General features: G+C 42.1%; 2 protein-coding genes and 1 pseudogene across 2 annotated transcripts in view; 2 read left to right on the plus strand and 1 right to left on the minus strand.

Moving 5' to 3' along the window:
• The window catches only part of LOC132882167 (uncharacterized), a 244,013-nt gene that overhangs the window by 196,839 nt on the left and 21,082 nt on the right, over nucleotides 1-26,092 (minus strand). The gene's annotated exons all lie outside the window — the stretch shown is intronic.
• Nucleotides 1-26,092, plus strand: part of LOC132882153 (Fc receptor-like protein 5) — a 202,018-nt gene that overhangs the window by 58,098 nt on the left and 117,828 nt on the right. Inside the window, exon 4 of the mRNA XM_060915425.1 lies at nucleotides 18,935-19,270. Within this exon, the coding sequence (XP_060771408.1) occupies nucleotides 18,935-19,270 (336 nt within the window). The remainder of the gene's footprint in view (nucleotides 1-18,934; nucleotides 19,271-26,092) is intronic.
• LOC132897846 (U2 spliceosomal RNA) lies at nucleotides 20,268-20,424 on the plus strand (annotated as a pseudogene).

Genomic DNA, 26,092 nt, shown 5'->3' on the forward strand with positions numbered 1-26,092 from the left:
CACCAGCTAAAACAAGTTCATTATATTTAAGTCTGGATAAAAAATATGATAAAGTATGCAATGCTTCCTTTGGGGCTGATGGTGGCCTGTAACAGCCAACAACTGTTATGTTGACATTGTTGGCAACTTCCACATTTAAAGCCATGAATTCTAAGTGCTTATAGATTGATTCAGACAAAACAACCTTAGTGCGCAAGCTAGATCTGACAAAAATGGCAACACCTCCTCCTTTCTTTGGTCTGTCACAACGATAAACATTGTATCCATCAATGTTAATATCAATATCAGTGACTAATTTCGATAGCCAAGTTTCAGAAATCACAACAATGTCAGCACCAGTTGAATTAACCCATATACGAACCATATCGATCTTTGATAACAGGCTGCGCACATTAAGATGAATGATACTTAAGCCAGACAGATGTTTAAAATCAGCTGGCATTGAAATACAGTGCAGCTCAGGACCAGGATTAGGTTCCACATTACCAGACATAAATAATAATAAAAGAATCAACCATTTCTGTTTAGCCATACAAGAGTCATTAGGCAAGTCACATGAGTCCAAATGAAGTATCTGTTTGGATATAAAGCAGTTATTTAAAACCAGCAAGCTCTGAAAACGAGGTAAAGCATCTAAAACATGCCAAGACACATTCAAGTCAAATGCCAACTGCTTTGGAGCTTGCACATTTTGTATAGTCTCCATTGAGTGAGTCCAAGATCCATAAGTAAAATCCAGTAAGATGCAAACATTATCCAGTGTACTCACGACAGAAGCCGGGTTGTTTGCTTGTAGACTCCACATAGAGAATGCACAAAGCAAAATCACAAGAAGCGCCATTTCACCAAGCCTAGTAGATGGTAATCTAGGTGTAGCTAACAGGCTACTAGAGCCTAGATGTTGCTGGCAGGCTGCTGGGGCCTGGTGTTACAGGCTGGAGCCTGGATGTAATTGGCAGGCTGCTGAGGCCTGGTGTTGCAGGCTAGAGCCTGGATATAGCTAACAGGCTGCTGAAGCCTGATGTTATAGGCTGGAGCCTGGATATAGCTGACAGGCTATCAGGGCCTGGTGTTGCAGGCTAGAGCCTGGATGTAGCTGACAGGCTGTTGGGGCCTGGTGTTACAGGCTAGAGCCTGGATGTAACTGGCAGGCTGTTAAAGCCTGGTGTTGCAGGCTGGAGCCTGGAGGTAGCTGGCAGATTGTTGGGGCCTGATGATGCAGTCTAGAGCCTGGATGTAGCTGGCAGGTTGTTGGGGCCTGATGTTACAGGCTGGAGTCTGGATGTAACTGACTGGAGCCTGGTTATAGCTGGCAAACTACTGGGGCCTAGATATAGCTAGCTAGGGCCTGGATGTCCTGGGCCTTGCCTGGTCAATTTAGCTCATTTAGCACAGCAGTAGTATAGTTAAACTGCTGCAATCCCAGGCAAAGACAAAAAGTTTTGTTCTTCAAACAAAACCCACATTTAAATAAAAAATGAAAACTTCAATCACTCAAAGGTACTAACAACTACTAAAAACAAATAAATATATAATTACAAACAAAACATGAACAAACACTAACACAAGGACAATAGACATGCTGCCATCTTGGATTCATGCATTCCCACCATCCCACCTGTTTGGGGCGCCCGCTATGTTCCAGCAGCTTATGGATAGGGTCCTCCACCCCCACGCCACCTATGCGGCTGCATACCTGGACGAGATTAATTATTTATAGTAAGGACTGGCCACGGCACCTAGAACACCTGAGGGCCGTCCTTAGGTCGCTGAGGCAAGCGGGGCTCACAGCCAACCTGAAGAAGTGTGCGATTGGGCGGGTGGAAGTATGGTATCTGGGCTTCCACTTGGGCAATGGGCAGGTGCATCCCCAAATCAATAAGACAGCAGCGATTTGTGACCTGCCCGAGGCCCAAGACCAAAAAGGGGGTGAGACAGTTCCTGGGGCTGGCTCGCTACTAGCGTAGGTTTATACCTAATTATTCAGACGTCACCAGCCCGCTGACTGATCTCACTAAAAAGGGGGCACCAGATCCGGTCCAGTGGACAGAGCAATGCCAGCAGGATTTCTCTAAGGTAAAGGCTGCACTGTGTGGGGGGCCACTATTACACTCCCCTGACTTTTCTCTCCCCTTTGTTTTGCAGACAGACGCATCAGACAGAGGGCTGCGGGCTGTTCTGTCCCAGGAGGTGGAGGGGGAGGACCGTCCAGTGCTGTACATCAGCCGCAAGCTGTCGGTGCGTGAGGGCAGGTACAGCACCATAGAGAAGGAATGCCTTGCCATCAAGTGGGCGGTCCTCGCCCTCCGCTACTACCTGCTGGGGCACCCTTTCATGCTTTGGTCGGACCACGCACCCTTGCAGTGGCTCCACCGCATGAAGGATGCCAACATGCGGATCACCCGTTGGTATCTGGTGCTCCAGCCGTTTAAGTTTGAGGTGGTCCACAGGCCGGGGGCGTAGATGGTCAAGGCGGACTTTCTCTCCCGTCGGGGGGGGTCGGCTGCAGGCCGGACGGCTGCCCGGCCTGAGTCGGGTGGTGGGGGTATGTGGCAGCGGGGGCGTGGTCAAGCGTTGGTCTGTGAAGGGATGGCGGAGTCAAGGAAGGTAAGTGGCAGAATCACTGCACCTGATAGGAATTAACCTGTGTTTGTGTGTCTTCCCCAGTGACCGCGCCCTATAAGAGGAGAGTGAGCACAGAGGAAGGGAGCTCTCCCCACCAGAACGCGCATGTGTGTATATTCACTATTTTTTATATATATATATATATATATATATATATATATATATATATATATACATACATATACACACATGTATGTATGTGAGTGAATATAAAAGCTGAAAAGCTAAAATAAAGAGTTATTGAGAGCTCAGTTCTGGCTTGCCGTGTTCCACCCACCCGGTATAATTCTACATCAACTATTAATTTTCGTCAACAGAAACGTATCAAGTTTTATATAAAAAAAATCTCCTTCTCACCCCCGGCAGGGGGGTGGTATCCATGTCATCCTCAAGCTCGGGTCCTCCACCAGAGACCTGGGAGTTTGAGGGTTCTGTGCAGTATCTTCGATGTTCCTAGGACTGCGCTTTTCTGGACTGAGGCTTCAGATGTTCCTGGGATTTGCTGGAGCCACTCTCCCAGTTTGGGGGTTACTGCCCCAAGTGCCCCCACTACCACGGGGACCATGCAACCCTTGACCTTCCACATCTGTTCCAGCTGCTCTTTCAACCCTTGATACTTCTCAAGTTTCTCATGTTCCTTCTTCCTGATGTTGGCGTCAGCTGGGATCGCCACATCTATCACCACTACCCTCTTCTGCTCTTTGTCCACCACCACTATGTCCGGTTGGTTAGCCAGGATCTGTTTGTCAGTCTGGAAGCTGAAGTCTCACAGAACCTTGGCCCTGTTGTTCTCAGCCACCTTCTGTGGTATGGCCCATTGGGACTTGGGTGCTTCTATTCCATACTGGTTGCAGATGTTCCTGTATACTATCCCAGCCACTTGGTTGTGCCTCTCCATGTACGCTGATCCAGCTAGCATCTTACACCCTGCTACTATGTGCTGGACTGTTTCAGGGGCTTCTTTGCACAGTCTGCATCTTGGGTCTGATCTACTCTGGTAGATCCTGGCCTCTATGGCTCTTGTGCTTATGGCCTGTTCTTATGCTGCCATGATTAGTGCCTCTGTGCTGTCTGTCAGTCCTGCATTATCCAGCCACTGGTAGGATTTCTTGATATCAGCCACTTCCTCTATCTGACAGTGGTACATGCCATGTAGGGGTTTGTCTCTCCAGGTTGTCTGTTCCTCCTCCTCCTCCTCCTCCTCTGCACTCTCATCAGGGTTCTGCTGCCTGAGACATTCACTTAGCAGTTCATCCTTTGGGGCCATCTTTCTGATGTATTCTCGGATTTTCGATGTTTCATCCTGGACCATGGTCTTGATGCTCACTAGCCCTCGGCCTCCCTCTTTCCGCTTAGTGTATAGTCTCAGGGTGCTGGACTTGGGGTGGAACCCTCCATGCATGGTGAGGAGCTTTCTAGTCTTGATATCTGTGGCTTCTATCTCCTCCTTTGGCCAGTTTATGATACCAGCGGGGTATCTGATGACTGGTAGTGCATACATGTTGATGGCTCGGACCTTGTTCTTGCCATTCAGCTGACTTTTCAGGACCTGCCTTACTCTCTGGAGGTATTTGGCTGTGGTTGACTTCCTTGTGGCTTCTTCATGGTTCCCATTAGCCTGTGGGATGCCAAGGTACTTGTTGCTGTCTTGGATATCACCTATGTTGCCCTCTGGTAGGTCAGTCCCCTCAGTCCGGATCATCTTGCCTCTCTTTGAGACCATCCGGCCACACTTGTCCAATCCGAATGACATCCCTTTGTCATCGCTGTAGATCCGGGTGGTGTGGATCAGCGAGTCTATTTCTCGCTCGTTCCTGGCATACAGCTTGATTTCATCCATGTAGAGCAGGTGGCTAATTGTTGCCCCACTACGGAATCGGTACCCGTAGCCGCTCTTCATGATGATCCGACTGAGGGGGTTCAGGCCTATGCAGAACAGCAGTGGTGATAGCGCATCTCCTTGGTATATGCCGCACTTGATGTTGACTTGGGCAATGGGTTTTGAGTTGGCCTCTAGGGTTGTCTTCCACATTTCCATTGAGTTCTGGATGAAGGTCCTTAGGTTCCTGTTGATCTTATACAGTTCCAGACATTCCAGTATCCATGTGTGTGGCATTGAGTCGTAGGCTTTCTTGTAGTCAATCCAGGCAATGCACAGGTTGGTCTGTCTCTTCTTACAGTCTCGGGCAACTGTTCTATTGACCAGTAGCTGGTGCTTGGCTCCTCTGGTGTTACTGCCAATTCCTTTCTGTGCCTCGCTCATGTATTGAGCCACATGCTTACTCATTTTTGCCGCAATGATGCCTGTCAGGACCTTCCATGTTGTGCAGAGACAGGTAATTGGCCGGTAGTTGGATGGGATGGGTCCCTTCTGGGGGTCCTTCATGATTAGGACTGTCCTGCCTTGGGTTAGCCATTCTGGGTGGGTTCCATCCCTCAGCAGCTGGTTCATCTGTGCTACTAGGCGTTCATGGAGTGCAGTTAGCTTCTTCAGCCAGTACGTATGGATCATATCGGGGCCTGGTGCTGTTCAGCTCTTCATCTTTGACACTTTCTTGGACGTCTGCCATTGAGATGGTGACTGGTTCTTGTTCTGGGAGGTTGCTGTGGTCAGCTCTTAGGTCCACTAACCATTGGGCATCGGTGTTGTGTGATGCCTTTCTTTCCCATATGTCTTTCCAGTATTTTTCCACCTCAGCTCTTGGTGGGTCTGACCGGTTGTTGTTCCCCTGCCACTGAGAGTACACCTTGGCTGGTTCAGTGGAGAACAGCTTGTTTATTCTCCTGGCCTCTCCCTCCTTGGTGTATCTCTTCAACCGGGTGGCCAGAGCTGTTAGTCGCTGTTTGGCAGTTTCGAGTGCCTCTGGTATGGAGAGTGAGTTGTACTTCCTGGGTGCCCCTTTATTCACCATGTTCCCTTTCTGTAGTTCAGCTAGCTGGCTAACTTCTCTCCATGCTGCCTTTATCTTGGCCTTATCTCTTCCATGGTGGATACTGTTTGTTATGTCCCGAGCCCACCTTGTGTCCAAGCATCTCCATGATTACTGTTGCTGTACTGTGTATCAGCTTGTTGGTCTCAGTGATGGTTCTTGTGGAGATTGTCTTCAGAGCAGCATTCACATCTTCTAGTAGATCTTCTGAAGGTACTTGGCAACTCGGCTTCGGTATTCGTCGGGGGCTCCAGGTTTCCAGTTGGGTCACGATCTTCCTTCTCAGGTCAGCAGCTCTTGTGTTGAGGCTGTTAGCTGTTGGGGCTTGGTACCCAATCTCTGGTTGTGGGGATGATGACATCTCCCCGCTGACCTGTCTTCCTGGCTCCCCCTTGCCGTAGCATCGTTGTTGTATTTCATTAATCTCTAGTTGTGATAGTAGATTTCGATTACGGATGTTGGAACACTGGGCCAATAGCTGTTTCTTTGTTAGCCTTGATTGTGGGTTTTGAAGTATCCAATGGTCCCACATTTGCTGCATGTATCCCCTCTCTCTGGGATTGCTTGTATAGTAGCATTCCAGCAAATCCGTATTTTCTGTCCTCGTCCATCGATGTCTTGTTCCAGTAGCCCATTTCTCATCAGTTTGCCCTGGTTCCCTAGCAACTGATGCAGACCTTGTTGACCCGGGCGATGTCTGAGCTGGTATGACTCTATCAGTTATGTCTTCACTCATTCCTGAGGTAGGCTGATATATCATGAGGGGTTTTTGCCTAAGGACCCTTACTGGATGATGTTTTGCCCCGACCGGGATTCGAACCCCAATCTCCTGCGTCATAGTCAGTGAGCGTTACCACTGTACTATCCAGCTGAAATATATATATATATATATATATATATATAACTAATCATGTGAAGTAAGGGTGGGTGGGAGATTTTTATGTTGTCAGCGGGAGGTCGGGAGGATTTTCTAAATGTTCCCTGAAGCGGGAGATCTCCCATCCACGGCGGGAGAGTTGGAGCCTCTGCATTAGTTTGGTTTTGTATGAAAATCCCAGGAACGCACTAGATTTTATTGGTTCAAATAATGGAAATTTTGGAAATGTCATCTTTTTTCTGTAAACGTTTTCTAAGAGTACAAATAAAACAATTTGTAACACGTAGCTAAGACAAGTAGAGTGTGTGTTCTTTATTTTTCAGATGTTAGTAATGTTAAGATAAAATAATTTCTAATGCATACACTAAGTAATACAATAGGCACTGTGTGAAAACCACTTAATGTTCAGCATTAATTTTGGAAACATGCAGGAAAAAAACCCTGCTGATTAATTTCTGAATATGAATCATTTCACCCAAGTCATTAAAAATAAACTAGAAAGGCACTCGGCGGAGTGCATACCTCTGGCGGGCACACACACACACACACACACACACACACACAGACTTGCACTGTAAAACCTATCCAATTCCCAGCCACTTTATTAGAAATGAAGTTGAAGTGATGGAGTCAGAATTACAGCAAGAGGTGCGTCATAAATTTTTTTCACTTTTTTCAACAAGTTTGAAGTTAGGAGAGGTGTGAATAAATATTATATTGCATAATTATTGCATTTCCTTGTTATTCTATAATGTTTTAAATAATCTTGAAATAAGTTTTAAAAGGTAGGTGTTATTTGTGGTCAGTGAGGTCGAACAAGGCTCAGTAAAGTCAGTAAAACAGTTGAGTGTGTGTTTATCAGGGAGAGATTCACTCTCATATGTGAGATACAGACTGGTGGATACAGGTGATACAACTTATTTCACAAAATATAATAATTATTATGAGTAACATATTCCGTAATGATGAGAAGAATGAACACATTCCTAATCTCTTATAAAGGTGTTTATACCTGTATGGAAACAGAGAAGTGCAGAAATACTCACGATAACATTATTCCATGTAACTGTTGAATTCTGGATTCTGATTGGTCAAAAGGTGTTGATTAATTTTCTATAACAGCAGCTCTGACAGTGCACTTGTTATGGGTCCCAGGGATGGGAGACTGCGGTAACAAATACATGACCTGTATAAAGCAGGTAAAGCAGAGGAATGAGGACACAGTGCGCCTTGTTTCCTTCCCAGATTGCTTCTGAGGAAACAGCGTCAGTTCCGCTCCCTTACTGTTCCCCGGAGCAACTAGTGACAACACAAATGTTCCGCCCCTCCCATTTCCAACATAAGCGAAGCACCTCAAGGCAATATACGACTTCTAATTCAAAACATAAATGTATACATGAACAAAAATAATTATAATACTAATTAAAGGAGTCTTACCACCTAAATGTGGTCACCCTATTTTAGGTGTGCCACACACTCATCCTCATATGGTACTGTTTCTATAGTAACAGCTCATTCAGAGGGACTTGTATTGTGGATGCTTCACATAATCTAAGCCCAAAGATAAAGAGATTAAAAACATGTAATTTAACAGAACTACAAAAAAAGTGTATAATTGTTGATATGGTGATGTTTTCTGTTCAAAGATGTTTATTTAAATTAATTTAATTTATGGAAGGAATCTCCAGTGTCAGCACTTTGTAACAGGCAGAACTAAAGCTGTAGCTTTAAAGGAGATACACAGAGCCATTATTTTTAAATACATTTCTGAGTGGATAGTATCTCCATCCTTAACTCTTGTTTGCTGCATAAATGGGAATAAAAAATATACAGTTAGGTCCATCTTTGGATCATGAGCTGTACCACGCCTTCGCCATACTTTTTTTCTTTCCATCATTCTGGTAGAGGTTGATCTTGGTTTCATCTGTCCAAAGAATGTTCTTCCAGAACTGTGCTGGCTTTTTTAGATGTTTTTTAGCAAAGTCCAATCTAGCCTTTTTATTCTTGAGGCTTATGAGTGGCTTGCACCGTTCAGTGAACCCTCTGTATTTACTTTCATACAGTCTTCTCTTTATGGTAGATTTGGATATTGATACGCCTACCTCCTGGAGAGTGTTGTTCACTTGGTTGGCTGTTGTGAAGGGGTTTCTCTTCACCATGGAAATTATTCTGCGATCATCCACCACTGTTGACTTCTGTGGGCGTCCAGGTCTTTTTGCATTGATGAGTTCACCAGTGCTTTCTTTCTTTCTCAGGATGTACCAAACTGTAGATTTTGCCACTCCTAATATTGTAGCAATTTCTCGGATGTTTTTTTTTCTGTTTTCGCAGCTTAAGGATGGCTTGTTTCACCTGCATGGAAAGCTCCTTTGACCGCATGTTTTCTTCACAGCAAAATCTTCCAAATGCAAGCACCACACCTCAAATCAACTCCAGGCCTTTTATCTGCTTAATTGAGAATGACATAACGAAGGAATTGCCCACACCTGCCCATGAAATAACCTTTGAGTCAATTGTCCAATTACTTTTGGTCCCTTTAAAAACAGGGTGGCACATGTTAAGGAGCTGAAACTCCTAAACCCTTCATCCAATTTTAATGCAGAGACCCTTAAATGAAAGCTGAAAGTCTGGACTTTATGCCCATGTCCATTATGTAACTATAACTTGAATATGTTTCAGTAAACAGGTAAAAAAAAGAAAATTTGTGTCAGTGTCCAAATATGGACCTAACTGTATATATTTTTGAGAGTTAAAATCGACCACAAAGTTGGCATTGGAGTTGCCCCGCTGAGCCAGCCAGCCCTGAGTGCATGACATCACAGCAGTAACCGGTTTTAAAGCCGAGGCCTTTGACAGCTATAGACCAAAGTCATATAAATAAAAATTTATGGTGAAAGTAAGAAATACCGTTATCAGCTTGCTCAACTAAGACTGGTTTGACTTCATTGATTGTGGGTTGACTCTCATTAAAACAGGATAGGTGTTATAACTTAGGCAACATACATATACATGCATGCATTTTCACTGATAAAACATAAAAGGCTAATTAAATAATCAGATGAACTGAGACAATCATATTCTCAAGCAAATTGAATAATCTGATTTATTAAAATCAAATTAAATAACTGAAACACACAATACAAGTTACATGTATTAATCTAAATGCAGGTAAACAACGTGTTGTTACCTCCGCCAAGGAGGTTACGTTTTTGGTAGTATTGGTTTGTTTGTTTGTTTGTTGGTTGGTTGGTTGGTTGGTTGGTTGGTTTGTCTGTTAGCAACATTACGGAAAAAGTTATGAACGGATTGCTCTGAAATTTTTTTCCAGAGGTGTGACTGGGCACAAGTAACAATCCATTAAATTTTGGTGGTGATCCGGATCACCTTCTGGATCCTGGATTTTTTTAAAGGACTCTTGGCGGAGGTCTGCGCTGTCCGAGTGTTTTTCTAGTTTTTGTTGTTTTGTATCCAAATGAGAGTCGCAGCTTACCTGTCTGTGTTCTTGCTTCTTGCAGGCCGATCTTGTGGCCGATTTGTTTTGAAACAATCTGACTTTCAGTTGTTCGTTCAGTTCTCCGTTCATTCACTTCTTCCACATAAGGGCGAGATGGCAGCGATATCCAGTGCAGAAAGAAGATGGCTGCTCCACTCATAACCTAACATCCTTGGCGGAGGTATTCAGTAGCGTTGGTTTGTTTGTTTGGTTGGTTTGTCTGTTAGCAACATTACAGAAAAAGTTACGAACGGATTGCTCTGAAATTTTTTCCAGAGGTGTGACTGGGCACAAGTAACAATCCATTAAATTTTGGCGGTGATCCGGATCACCTTCTGGATCCCAGATTTTTTTAAAGGATTCTTGGCGGAGGTCTGCGCTCTCAGAGTGCTTTTCTAGGTGTCTATTTTGTCCATACGGAGTATTCCACCATTGCTACTCGGCTCAGGCAATTACTAAAACCCAGGATGGAACAAGACATCACTGGTTTTAGCAACAACTGCGGGGAGGGAGGTCACTGCCCGAGCAATATGTCACGTCAGGGGCAGATCTAGAAAAATATTTATGGGGTGGCAAGAGGGGGGACAGGAATTTTTGAGGGGTGGCAATGTATTACAGACGTGTATATATACTGAATTTAATCACAGTTATCACAGTTTGATGACAAATAGTATGTACACACTACAAAAGGGCACGGGCTGCCATTTACAAACTCATACAGACAAACTTAATCTCATGCTTTTATTGTTCACGAAGAACACACATTCTCAGATGAGGTCTATACCATTTCTGGACAGTTTTATACTGTATATGCAAAAGAACAGACACTAAAAAACAACAACAATAACAACACTGCTTCAAGTTCAGCATGATTTAAACCATTTACACCAGTGTCACATTTTATAGTTATTTTTTCTCACGCTTTGTAAAGGCTCACCAGTGAGCATAACATGAACTTGTCATGCCTACAACAGCTGAATGCGGCAATTTCCATGTTGCTCAGCAAAACGCTTCACAAATTTATCAAGATCTAATGCTTTTGTGCACTTTGATTCAATGCTGAGTACAGCCAAACTTGATAGTCTCTTTTCTGTCATAGTCAACTGCAAATAAGTCTTTATGAGCCTGAGAGATGAAAAACTTCGTTCACAGGATGCACTGCTCACAGGCAAGACAACCGCTATTTTACACAACCTGAACAACTCAAAAAAAAAAAAAACATCTTGGTATGGGTCCAAAAACTGAGTGAACTCCATGACAGTGGTAGGACTCTCCTGTTCCCCCTTTTTTCTGTCTAGTACTCTCCTTGTCTGATGTAACTCATGTTTAAGATTCTCAATATTTGAATCATAAGCTTCAGCCAATAGCAGAACAGCCTCCTCTCTCAAAAAAGTTGGACTTGATGGATTTAGTGCCTGGACACCCTGCATAATGTTACAATTCGTGTTCGAAAATCTTCTTCCTATTTCTCCAATCATGTTATCCAGAACTGGATAGTACACAGAGACACAAAAAGTGTGTTTGCTATCTGGAACTACATGCTGTCCCAAGGTGGAGTGGATGACAGTATCCTGAAGCACCTTTGTTGTCTGTCTTGGCCTCTTTGGTTTTTGCTGAGTGGTATCAATGTTACTTTGTTGACATAAATCAAGTGTTTCACTCCACATTTCCTCAAAAGAGGCTTGACTACGGTACTGGACCAGTGTCTTTTTAAGTGCTTCAATAAGTTCAACAGCCTTAGCATAGTCCACTGTTTTAGACTGGAGCATGTCTGATAAAAATTTGGAGTCACTCAGGACCTTTCTGAACAGAACAAGTGATCCAGCAAAATTCAGATCAATTTGAGCCAATATCCCTCTTGCTTCAACAGCTCTTTGTGGATGGTTCTCAGATGCGATCTCTTCAAGCACCTGTACTATTGCAGGCAACCTGTCCATAACATTGCGACATGCTTTGTGCCTACAGGCCCAACGTGTATCACTTAGCTGTTGGAGTTCCCTTGGTGCACCATCAAACATCTCCTGCTGGACTTCCAGCCATTTGTTATGTACATAAGACCCAGAGATGAATGCATACAGTCGTTCCAATAATGAGAAGTTGTTTCCTGCATCTGCCACACTTTTTACAGCGTCTACTATAACTAAGTTCAAGCAGTGTGCGCTACAGTGAACATAGAAGGCATGTTTGGCTACTTCTTTTATTTTTGCTTGAACACCTGCATGTGCCCCACGCATCACTGCTGCGCCATCGTAGCCCTGTCCTACAAGGTTTTTCTTGTACTCCAGCCCATGTTTCTCAAGGAAGCATATAATCTTGTCACTTAAGGCGGTGGCATCCAGATGTTCTGCCACTTCAAACTCCAGAAAGCTTTCATGAACCACACCATTGTAAAAATATCTCAGAACAAATGACATTTGCTCTTTTTTCTGAACATCTTTAGTTTCATCAACAATAACTGAAAACTGCTTGCTCATTTTAACTTCCTGGATGATTTCCTCTTTGACCATTGCAGCCAAGCACTCAAGTATTTAATTCTGTATTGTTTTACTTGTGTATTTTGCATTTTTAGCTTGTTGTTCAAGTCTTTTTTTAATGATGGGGTTATGGTTACCCAGCAAGTCTAACATAGAAAGAAAAACACCCTTTTTTCAGAGTCAAGAGACTCCCTGTGACCTAGGGGTGTGCAAAAATATCGATATCGCGATACTTTGTCTTCCGATTCAATATCGATACTCAAAATTTGAATATCGATATTTTTTCAAATAATAAAATCATGTTTCAGACGGGTTGTAAATCCAGTACGACTAACGCACCTCCGCTCCGCGAGGTGTCGCTGTGCCGCTACCTCACTGCAAGGCACTCTTCGTCTTCTCTTTTTTCCCCGGCGGTTGCAGTGAGGAAAAAAAACAGGCAAGCATGGCTGTTAACGTAAACCTAGAGACGCCGCCGAACTTTAAGGCAGATGTTTGGAGGCACTTTGGATTCCAAAGGAAAGGAGGAAAAAAACAGTGAGCCGGACAAAGAGAATGCACTTTGCAAAACCTGTTTCGCTCCAATTAAATTAAGATGCTCCAATTAAGATGCCCACTGCACTTTTCAATGTGTTTCAGACAGTGCATTGTTCCTGCAAAATAAGCACAAGTTAAATGTTCTCAGGTATATGTTCTCAAGTTTACAAAGAACAAATTGATATTAGTGTTAGCACTGAAATGTATGTGCAGTCTGCAGTGCAAGTTTTAAGTTTTCATAAAACAATTTGATTCTGCTTGTTAAAGCAGCACTGATGTGTCCATGCTTACAGAAAAGTTGATAATACTAGCACAGAAATGGGAATTTTCTGTATGTTGTAGTGAAGCAACTCTTGGTTTTGCCAGCAGTAGAATAGAGACAAATACATGTCTGGCAAGAGTGTGTAGTTATGTATGTGAAATGTAATTTTACAGTGGTTAATAAATTCTGATTTTCTTCAGTGACACAGATATTGTGATGTGGTTGAAATTTCTTGCAATATATCGATTATCGCAGAATCGCTGTACCGTGATATTATCATTATCGTGGGCAAAATATTGCCATAGTATCGTATCGTGAGGTATCTGGTGATACCCAGCCCTACTGTGACCCCGCTGTGCTATGTTTTCTGTGGCTGTTAGAACTAAAATTTCAGCTAATGTTTTAACGTAGTATTGATTTTCAGCCACCTGCTTCTTTTTTTGCTCATCCATTAGTCCAAACATTGAGGTATTTTTATCCATAATTCTTGTTCTCTGTCCATGCAAACATTGCATTTACATGGCCTTCAGATCTGGCATGAGAACAGAAACCACTGTCTTTCATTGTTGCCTTTTTCCAGTTATGATAACCCTCGAATGAGGTGAAAACAGTCCTTGGAGCATCAGGGAGGGAAAAATGCCTACAAGGAAAACAGTACGCTGCATCTTTGGATTGTGAATATTCTAGCCAGGGATGACATTTGTACCAGTCACTGCGGAAGCTTCTCCTGGCTCCTCCCTGGAGGCTCTTAGGGAAACTTTCATGCATTGGCTGCGCTGGCACCTCACACCCGGACTTGGATATGTCTAGAAGATAGAGGGGAGGAAAGATTCAAACTGCATTACATTTTCAAGTCAAATCATTTTATTTATATAGCACATTTAAAAACAACAGAGTTGGCCCAAAGTGCTTTACAACACAAGTATGATTGTAATGAGACAGCAAACCATAAAACAAAGACCATAAGATTTGTTAAAACACAAATAAGACAAAAAAAACCCCATCAGAACTAATTATACAATATAACAACTAGTAAAAACATATTCAATTTTGAACTGTCAATGATTAGTTATAACCATCAGACTGTCTTAACACACACTAACATTTTAGCCCAGAAGAGTAGTTTTAGGTTAATTTGTTGGAATTTTATCTCAGCAATAGATATAAAATACATTATACACAAAATATTAAAAGTCTATCCCCATCTCATCACTTATTATACTATGTAACTTATTATACTATGCAGTAACAATCTCCATACCATGTGGACCAGCTCGACTGGAGACCGCTGGTGATGTCTCAGGCACTCTTTCCCTTTCACTGTCTGAACCCTGCACTTTGTCTTGTTTCTTGCTTTCTCCCTGCTCCTCATCTTGGTGATGCTCTCCCTCCATATCTTCACTGCCGTGTTCTCCCACCTCCTCCTGTCCCTGGTCACCTTGGCCTTGTATTGTATCTCTGTCACTGTCCTGTTGCCCTTTTCTCTCTCCTTCCACCTGGACTTCTTTTCTCTCTCCTTCCATCTGGTCTTCTCCATCTACCTTGCTCAGTTGATTTTCTATTTCTCTTGCCTTTCTCTTTGGTGAGAAAAAACTATGTATGTTTCCTTTCCTCTTCATTTATGTAGGATTCAAAGTAACTTTACAATGTTTCCTTGACAGATGTTGAATCAATATTAACTTTTGTGGCCGACTTTACACAAAACTAATGTCAGACCTAGCTAACATTTACATGTATAGTTAGCTAAATAACGTTCTCCAACCTGATTTTTATCCTCTCAAAATCAGCATCGCAACTACGCTAGCACTGTTCATTCATTGTAATTTCATTTCTTGATAGTTAATCAGCTTTTACCTCTTTCCTCCCGTGTCTCCTTTCCTCGCGACTCCTGGCTCCCTTGCTTCGTGCCTCAGCTTTTACCTCTTTCCTCCCGTGTCTCCTTTCCTCGCGACTCCTGGCTCCCTCGCTTCGCGCCTCAGCTTTTACCTCTTTCCTCCCGTGTCTCCTTTCCTCACGACTCCTGGCTCCCTCGCTTCGCGCGTCTCAATTTTCCAAAACAACCAGTCTCTGGCGTTATCTCGCGCTGCATTTGCCGCAGTCGGACATTGGAAATTCGCACACGTCAAATTGGCCGTAATTTTTCTTTGAATTCGTCGCTGCCAACTGGGGTGGCAGCAGGGGTGGCAAGGCTTTCTTTTAGGGTGGCATTTGCCACCCTATGCCACCCCGGTAGATCCGCCCATGTGTCGCGTCCTGTTCCGTCCCGGGTTTTAGCAACAACCCTCGGCTCACTCTGGGAGGACTGGTACAACTGAACTTTGCTTTTTTTTTTTTTAAATAAATAAACAAAATAAATACTTTCCTTTTCTTGTAGTTTTCCTTTTCTTTAATTGTTGATTCTGCACCCTCTTTCAATATGGGCTTATAGCCAACACTCCTCAACAGATCAGAAGTTTCGTACGAGACTTCAGTAAAATGTGCAGAGCAGAGGAGAGACCACTTCATAGGCGCCCAATGTGCCCGTGAACTACTCACAAAATGCGTTCACATCTTTGCAGTTTGAACATTCTTGGACCATGAATGCAACGTAAATCCACCTTCTGTCATGTTGCTGGCAGGTGCAGCAACACATCTACGTGGCATGGCGATAAATTAGCTCAAAATGGAGGCTCGGAGTTGCAGTCAGCTCTGTGTTTTAGTATAGCGGAAGTGGCGATGAGACCGATAGGCTTCCTGCTGTGACATTATGGACGTCAAGGTCATTCACTCAGACCGCTACCTATATAAATCACTTTAATCGTAAAAATTACTATATTAGATTTATTGTTAACGCTTAAAACTATTCCTGTGCCATTCTTGAGGTCTCAAGGCATTTATAAACGAAAGTGAGGACATGGCTCTGCGTATATGCTTTAAGTTTTCTGAAAAGGACAGAGGAGTTCATGCTTTGCAGTTTATCTGTAATAGGACAAGCTGCTTTTTTGTCTTATTAACTAAATGAGAGAGAAACAAATCAAGGCTGGTGGGGAAATGCCTATTTTTAGCGACAATATGACGCATGTGATAAGAGGGACACACTTGTTTTGTCGATGCTCCACAACATTAAATGGTAACTACAAATGGATAAAAAGTGCGATGTTGTTCAATAAAAAATTTAAAAAATGGTAATCATTGACAAATTGCTTTAGTACTGGAGGAATTAAACACTTCGGTGCATGATGTTATCAGGAAATAATCATCTGTAGTAACAGAAACTCCATCTCGTCACTGATTATTTTTCTGGAACAACACAACATGGTGTGATTTATTCCTTAAGTGTACATGTAGAGTATAATACAGTGTCTCTGAAACTAGAAGTCTCAAATATGAGAAATGTAAGAAATCATCTTCACTTGATTACAGTGTAAATACAGCATAGATTGGACAATAAATAACTTATAAATACTCTAGATGTAAATACACAGTAATTAACACAAACCCAAGTCAGAAAATGTTGGGATGGCGTGTTGAAATTGAAATTAAAACTGAAAACAATTATTTGTAAATAATTTTGATCTGCATTGCACTCAAAACCAAACAGCACATTATTTGAGTTTTTCACTCATTAATTTTATTTATTCATTGATTTATTTATTTACTTATTTATTTTTCAAAATAAACACTTGTTTCAATTTTGATTATTGCAACACGTCCAAAAATTTGGGACAGTAAAGCATTTACCACTTTGTAATGTTGCTATTCTTTCTCTCAACACTTAAAAGATGTTTAAGGACTGAGGACTCCAAGTGATGAAGTGTTTCAGGTGTTATTTTGTCAACAGGTCTTAAGGTGTCTAACAGTACGGGGTCGTCAGTGGCATATTTTCCATTTCTAAATTCTCCACACATTCTCTTTTGGGGACAGAGGGGACACACCCTCTTCTTCCACAGCCACGCCTTTGTAATGTGAGCAGAATGTGGTTTTGCATTGTCTTGTTGAAATGAATGGCAGTTCTTGATGCAATGCTGTCTGAGGGATCGGAGATTGCGGGTGTTCAGATTAGGCTTGAGCCCTTACCCTTTAAGCACCAAAATTCCTCCAGATTCATTGACTCATTTAATGATATTATGCACCATAGAGGGTGAAATATCAAAATCCCTTTCTGCCTTTGTTTGAGGAACATTGTTTTGAAACATTTCAGTCATTTTCTCACACATTTCTTGACAAACTGGAGATCCTCAGCCTATCTTTGCTCCTCTAGTTACTAGATACTAGTTTTGTCCCAAATCATGATTACAATCCCCTGTTGACATCATCTGTTTCAAATCACATCATCATTGAATTATTTTACCTCATTACTAGCCCTAAATTGCCTCATCTCAACTTTTTTGGAATGTGTTGCAGGCCTGAAACACAGGAATGGATGTATATTAACAAATGAAATGAAATTGACCAACAAAACATGAACTATCTTGGGTCCATTCTTTTTGCAATGAATTACAAGTCAAAGTAAATTTAGAAATCACTGATTTTTGTTTTTTATTTACATTTTCCATTTCTGAACTTGATTTGGGGTTGGTATCTAACATTATAATATGATGTTTCTAACTAAACATCTGAACTCCATCAAGTGTTGTAAAGTCATATTTATTTTGTTGAATAAAGCAATTTTCATAAACTATGATAGAAAAGATAATGAGAGTTAAACAAACATTCACTGAAATGAAAACATGGGTTTAATGTGTTTAAATAAAAATAGTACACCTGTACCTGGTTGAATATGTAATCTGAATCAGAATATTTCATTTCAACTTTGGCAAATTCTTCCAAATTATTGCTATTTAGTTGTAAATATCACTTAAACATGGATGTGTAGTTTCACTCATCTAACATCTTGATGTAATTAATAATTATGTCTAACTTTTCCTGGCTGTGTATTTGGTCTTTTGTAGTTACTCTGTGACTCTGTAACCAGGGCTTTGTAAAATAAAGTGTTTCTGTAAGAAACCATAACTGCTGACAAATCACTTTCATCACATTCACACAAAATGGAACTGCTCACATCACGATCACCACTTATTGCTGATATAGCTGTTTTTCACAGCCCTGTTCTGCTTCCTTTTACCAGTGACAGAAACACGAGTGCGTAAGAATGAATCATAATGTATATGGTTCATAAAGACTACAGCCGACATTATCCAGTTCAGTTTGGAAACAGATGATACCTGTTCATAAATATACATTTTTAAAAAAAATTGTTGATAAAAACATTTTTTGGAGATTAGATGATAAATATTCCACTGTTCTTAAATCATCATGATATATGAATGATGACAAATTCATCATGATAGTTTAGATCTTGTATTATTGTTCTACAGCGAGCTCGAAACCTATAGCATCCGTGAATCCTGATAAACAGGTGTTCAGTGGAGACGCCGTCACTCTGAGATGTGACGTACAGGATGAAAGTGTCTCTAGCTGGCAGTACAGCTGGTATAAAGATCCTTCACACAGTCGTGTCAGTAGTGAACAGGTGTACACAATCAGTGGTGTTAAAGTGACCCACACAGGTAACTACACCTGTAGAGGAGCAGAGAGAGGAGGCTCACGCTCATCACACTTCAGTGATGCTGTTACGCTGGAAGATGTGGGTGTGTGAGTTTGCTTGAGTGAGACATTAAAATGTGCAATTAGATATTCTTAGATTCTCATTATTAAATAAACCTACAAATTAACCATTTTGTGTTTCCTGTGCAACAGAGAGACCACCGCCAGTACTGAGTGCATCTCCACAGAGCTGGCTGACTGAAGGAGACTCAGTGACTCTAAGCTGTGAGGTTACAGGCTCCTCTACAGACTGGACATTCAGCTGGTACACAACTGTTCCCTACAGATCCGGATTAACTCAAATAACAAATAGTTGTGGCTATAGCATGTCTGTGGAGCTCCTCTCAGACAGCAGCAGAGGATCTGGAGGCAAATACACTCTCAGTCCTTCTGCTCTGAAACACACAGGAGTTTATATGTGCAGAGGAGAGAGAGGAGAACCAGCCTTTCACACACAGTACAGCAATCCACAGCCTCTATGGATCACTGGTGAGGAACATTAACAATGGGTTTGGGTTAAAGTTTCTGACTGCAAAGTTGAATTCTGGGTAAAATGTTTTATTTTTATTGCTGTTGGAATTTTGAGATGCTTTGTTGCTGCACACACTGTGTCTCCTATGTGTAAATGTTTTGCCAAGATAAAATACGTCCCACATTTTACGATTCCGGAGATCGCTGAAGCAAGTGAGCAACAATATCACATGACCACCATGGGGCGTATTGAACCTACTTTTAACCAAAACAAGTCGGTGTGGGCAAACATGGTGGACTCGGCTCTCCTGCCAGCTAAAAGCCAGCGGAAATGAAAAGGAAAGCCTGCCTAGTGAGTGTAACTGCAAGATAGAGCAAGGTTAGATGACGTGTCATTTTTCTGGACAGATAACTAAATCATTCTAGCTAGCGTTTAGCTATCTTAGCCTTAGAACCCATGAGCTCGACTCCACGGTAGAATGTATGGAGTTATGCACCTAATGTTTTGATCTTACAGAGAAAGAAACAATAACACAAAAGCAGTAACATAAAAAAGATATATTTGTCTTTTTTTTCATGGATCTTTTCGTGAAGGTCAACCACAAATTACATCCCTGTGACTCAAAACTCTCCGAGGTCGATGCAGAGTCACAATGTTTTCCGCGCGTCACCATCCTGGTGTGACACAGTTCCATAGTTATGCTAACTGGTTAAAGCTCCCTGCATTCTGCTGTTTCCTGTTTCTGTAGGGCCGTACCGCATACGGTACCTTAAGAGGGAGGAAAATGGTCCCATAACAGAGAAAAGCGACCCTCAGGACATCAAAATGATCACATCTCGTCAGCATGACCTTATTCTTGCAAGATGTAGGAAAATGCCATGCATGGAAAAAATTTTTGAACATTTCAAATCACTTTGCAGTCAGCACCGTTAAATAGAGTATGATATGGTGGTGTGAATGTCAGTTGAGATTCATTCAACATTTATTAATATGCATAAGGCAGTTAAAGAACCCTTCACTTCTCTGCCTTTTGGCTAAGATCAAGTGTAGTATTTGTTCTTATCAGTTTAATATCTGATATGTTCTCTAAATGAGCAAGTTTTTGGGCAGCACGGTGCAGGGTTTCCCATACAGACCATTGTGTGGTGCAGCGCCACACAATGGATTCCTATCGCCACATAATCAGACTCGCGATTTTGAAAAAGAAAAAAAAATTCCGTTGCGCATCGTTCCGTTCATTCATAGTGCTCTTCTCGTTCACACGCGCGCACACAAAGAGCGACGGAGAGGCGTGTACACAGGTCTGCCGTTGCGCATGTACCCGGTGTCATGGTCTGATCATGCGCTGGTATAAATTTACCATGCACATGTGCAGACAGATTTTTTTTTTCCCGGTCAACTTCCGGGAAGTCTAGACTGGTGGTAAATTCAGACCGTGACACCGGCCTTATTGCATTATCCCGCTTCAGCATTCATGCAAGTTATTAATAGTGGCTTGACATTCACAATAAATAAGGATTTCCCACTAGCCTAAATAAAATGTTGTTATACTCGCGGGGATGCCTAGTTGATGCTGTCTGAAGCATAAAATCTGAATATTTTAAGAAACAATACGGTAGTTGAGAGAGGCTACTGTAGGATGCCCATAGGCTAATAATAACTTCGTATTTATTTGACTATTATAATTTCATTGACTCTCAATGTTTGCTGCTTTATCCCAGATGAGTATTGAAAAGTTTTTTTCTGAATTGCGAGCGGGATTTCTCAGCTATGAATAGGGAAAGCACATAGAAATTCAGTATTCCTTTGTTTATTTTTTTGATGTAATGAAAATTTTTAGTGCTTTGATGAAGAAAATGTACTTTTTTTATCCATAGATTAAAACAGACCTCAGGAATAGGCTCCAAGGGGAACACACCTGGCAGCCTGCTTACGAATATCCATAAATGGTCTCGAACCCAGTGACTTCCCTTACGATAGGGCACTTGAGTTTTTTTCAGGAAGCCACGCAGAATAAAATGTTCTGATAGGGCATGCAGGCTTTGCACCAATTAGGGTAATGCTTTTTCATTATTGTTAGTTGCCTTGGTGTTACCTTAAGTGGTTTCTTACATCTAATTATGATATTTTATTATTATTTTGTTGTTACATTATACTATTTATTTCATTTTAGTATTGGTTGAGGTAAGTGTTGAGTTCAATTTTTAAAATAAAAACCTCCAGCTTGTTTTTTTGCAATTTATTACTTCAATGTCAACTAAAGAATGATTGAAAGATCGCCACCAAAAAGGCAAAAAAACGAAGGTAAAAAACTTCAGTTTTGGTGAGTAATTTTCATAAATTTAAAAGACAGGTTTTCCACCAACATCAAGCCCAGCAAACTAATGGCCTGCCCTGTAATGTAAAGTTGGGTCAAGGAATGAAACCAGGCAGGGTTCTGGTAAAAATTGTTTTAGCTGTCTTCTCTAAAAGAAATTGAAAGAATTTAGATTGAACTGAATAATCTCAAATGCTTCTTGTAGCTTTAAAATAGTCCCAGCAGGTGACTCTGAAGAAAAATACTGTGTGCTTGAACACTCCCCGCCGTAAACACTTTGCATACACCCCAATGACCGAATCCACCGACCGCCACGACACCACCGCGCACGATACCCTCATCGGCACAGTGGATCACCACAAATTGCTACCTGGTCTATGGGAAACACTGCGGTGGTGTAGTGTTTAGCACTGTAGCCTCACAGCAAGAAGGTTCTGGGTTCGAGCCCCGTGGCCGATGGGGGGGGCCTTTCTGTGTGGAGTTTGCATGTTCTCCCTGTGTCTGCATGGGTTTCCTCTGGGTGCTCCGGTTGCCCCACAGTTCAAAGACATGAAGTAAGGTTAACATGGGGCAACCTTGGGCTGAAGTGCCCTTGAGCAAGGTACCTAACCCCTACCTGCTCCCCGGGTGCTGTAATATGGCTGCCCACTGCTCTGGGTGTGTGTGCATGTGTTCACTGCTTCAGATGGGTTAAATGCAGAGGATGAATTTCACTGTGCTTAAGTGTGCATGTGATAAATGAAAGCTGCTTCTTCTTCTGAATGCTGGTCGAGATTGGTGACAAAAGCCATGTGCTGTCTTTTTGTTCCGTCTCTGCTCCTCATTTTGTCATTTGTTTATTTTCTCTGAAATAAAGAGGATGAAGGAGATGATTGAGGATCTATGGGCTGGAGGGTTTTATTATAAAATCCAGAAAGCCAGAGCAGGTCAACACTGGAGATGTAACTGAATATGAATATATTATTTAGAATGAACAGGGGTGGGTTTCCCAAAAGCCTCTTAAGGCCAAGAGAGTCTTAAATTACCTCGAAAGAGCCATCGTCAAGCTAACGTGGCTTTCCCAAACAACATCATTGCCTAAAGTAGTCCTTGAGTTGCTTGAAATTTGAGAGACCCAGACCACTCGTTCAAAATAGAGGTCTGCGCGGGTCGGATTTTTCAGTCCCGCTCCCGCCCGCGCCCGCATTGTGCAGTCACGCTCCCGCCTGCGCCTGCAAAGAATTATGATTTTCAGTCCCGCTCCCGCCCGCGCCTGCCATATTTTGTCCCACCCCCAAATCCCGCATGATGCAGACGTTCGCATTATTTCTCAGGAAAGTTCTTGTCTTGACACAGCGTGATGGTGCCCCGCCCCCTACTTTGAGTGGATTTGAGCATAAATATCTACAGCTCACGTTCACGTTTGTTATTATTTACCTTGTTTCTGAATTCAGCATGTAGTGTCTCTAATAATAATAATTAATGCTGTCAAGCGATTAAAATATTTAATCGCGAATCGCACATTTTTATCACATGAGAAACCATTGTAATTCTCTGATCAGCATAAAAAAGTGAATGGGCTTGCTTTGTACCAATGGTGTTTTTTTTTTTATTGCAAAGCAGAGCTAGTAAGAGGAGTGAACTTCACTCTTCTTCCACTTCACTCAGTGAAGTGATTTACTGCTTGAGTTAGTCTACAACTTTAATCAGAGAGACAGGTTACACAGTGATGGTAGGCTTGACATGCTTGATTATAATATAAAGTACACTATTATATTAACTTTAAGTTGTTCGTTGATAAATATTGCATTGAATCTGATCTTTACTGTTTCATCTCATTTAACACATTTCGTACTTTTACACTTTTTCTGCCTGTTGATGCGTCGCGCTGTCCAATCACAGGCGGCCAAATTTGCATATTACAGGAAGGATTTCTGGGATAGCATTGAGTTTACAGACGCTGTCTTCTTAAAACTGAATAAATATTTAAAAAGAGCCAAATGAGCCAGTCTTTTGAATGGCTCTTTTCAAAGAACGGATCACAAAGATGCGGATCCCATCAAAGAGCCATAAATCCCATCTCTACTAGTTTCAAAAGCTTATGAAAAACCTACATCATGTCACAGAGCGTTAATCTCGCGATAAAAAAAATTATCGCCGTTAAAATTGAGTCAAGTTAACATGATAATAATGCGACATTTTTTACAGCACTAATAATAATAATAATAAAAGACAGGCGAGCACGTAATTCCAAGTGGAAATTTGGTATATTTATTGTTCAGCCATACAAAACATTAGGCTAACCCAGTTTACATTTGTTAAGCATTTCTAACTAGAATATCCTATAGAACACCCTATAAGCATAGCATATATAAATGTTAAAACACAGTCCTAGCCTACAACAACAAAAAATCGACAGTATAGAGATCTTGCAGTCACGTGACCGGAAAGTACACAACCCCCATCTTGTCGGTCAAAAACACCGCTGAATACTGCTGCACTCATGTACAGAATGGATCAATTTCAACCGACGGACTACATGGCTCATTTTTCTAATGAACAGATAACTAGATATATGTCTAAAATAAACGATCTACAGATTTGTGACCCTTATGGCTTTCCGGACGGAGTTTTCACGACCGGATTTTGAACTGTCAGCGGAATACCCGGACGTGTATGATTACCTCATTAACTTTCCCTCGCTGTTCAGTGGTGAAGCACTGTGTGCTTATACATCTCTGGACAGTTTTCTTTACAGAAATTCAGGATTTGTCAGCGACTCAGATGTGGCATCTTGTAAACAAGAAAATAACAATCCTCACTGGATGGGTAAGTCACTTAAGTATTGAGTATAGCACTGACCAGCTGATTATAGAATAGAATAAGGTAATTCCAAATCGTCCGTCTTGTTTACATGGATCTGGCATTGGAGAGGTAGAGGCTTGGCAGTGGAGGTTTGAGTAGCTGTTTTCTGAGCTTAGTCAACAGGCCGGCTCTGCCTGTAGCCTCGCTTTTGCTTCTGCTCCCGGCGCCGCCTCCTTCGCTTTGCTTCCGATAACAATCCACGGAGACCCCGCTGGTCTCGCCCGGAATGTTGTTATATTTTTTTTTTCTCGTCCGGAATGTTGTGCATGCGATGGAAATCGCTACAAACCGTCATTTTCTGCTGGAAACCAATGTCCAGTAAGTCCATACGGTTGTAGTGGATATTGAAGTCCGGTACAGACGAACAGCATGCAAAAATACACACAAAAAACATAAACGTGCACAGGCAGGGAGAGCTTGTAGCCGCAGCCGTTGTAGTAGAATTGTATATAGTAGGGTTTTCCAGAAGAAAAGGTAGAAGTAAAAGCAGAAGTAGAACCAGAAGTAGAAGGCGGAATATGGCGTTTGACCGACACGATGGCGTCTGTCACAATCTGGATCGGCTGTGACGTCACATGCAAGTGCTCCATAGGCTACTGGAGACATTATAGGGCTATGGTTGCACATTTCTGAAACTATTTGGGCTTGAGCCTCCATGCAAGTGTTAAACTCAATATAACATAGCTGACCTTGTTTGAATATGAATAAGAAAAATGAGAAAATCAAACGCAGGTAAATGAAACAACTAAGCCTATTGCTTAGGATATCGGGTTCTTTGAACAGCTATGGAGAAACAGCAAATTGTTCACTGTTGAGGGCTTCAACATACTGCACCTTTCCTCCAGTATGCGACCACATATGCTGAACGCGCGCTCGGATTGTGCGCTGGAACCTGGAATGGCCAGCACATGCCGTGCCAGTTTGGCAAGTATGGGAAAGTCATAGCAGTGATTTTTTCCACCACAGCAGGATATCTTTAGATTGGTGTGATTCGGATCCAATGAGTTTCACTTTCAGATAATCATCAATCTCGGAGTTTACAGACTTCGATTCAGCACCCGTAGCACCGACATCCTCCCATTCCTCAAACTCACGAAAAGTGACCTTTTTAGGTGGAGGTGGCGCCGCGCTTTCATCAGTTTGGACATCAAACCCCAACTCCTCGGTCATCTCTTTCACAGCTTCCGTCACGTATTGTCTTTCATTTGCATTGATCATCCTAAGATGACACAGCTTTGGAGTAAGGAAAGTTGCTACTTTATACAGCATGTCAATTCCATTTGGGACAAGGTGACTTGGTGACAGCAGTGCGTCTAGGCGTTGCGCACACGCATATGTGATGACAGGTCTGATGTACCTGATTTATGGCCGTTGTATGTCAGAACCTTTTGGCACTTATCACAGCAAGCAAAGGGCAGCTGATTTCCATCTGCGTCGTACACGAGTGAGAACGACTTCCAAATGTCCGATTTCAGTATTCTTGACTTTTTAACGGTAAATGTACCTCTTTTTAAACCAGCACTTACTTTTGAAGCACTGTGAGATTCAGTAAAGGAGCTCTGCTCTTCTGCCATGATCGGAGATCTCAAACACGGAAGAGGAAAAGAATCGAGAAACGAACGAGAGATATTTATCCTCTCCTGGATCAGAATCAGAATTCTGATGACCAGCTCATCTA

Source organism: Neoarius graeffei, chromosome 1 (genome assembly GCF_027579695.1).
Source record: "Neoarius graeffei isolate fNeoGra1 chromosome 1, fNeoGra1.pri, whole genome shotgun sequence".
Lineage (NCBI taxonomy): Eukaryota > Metazoa > Chordata > Actinopteri > Siluriformes > Ariidae > Neoarius > Neoarius graeffei.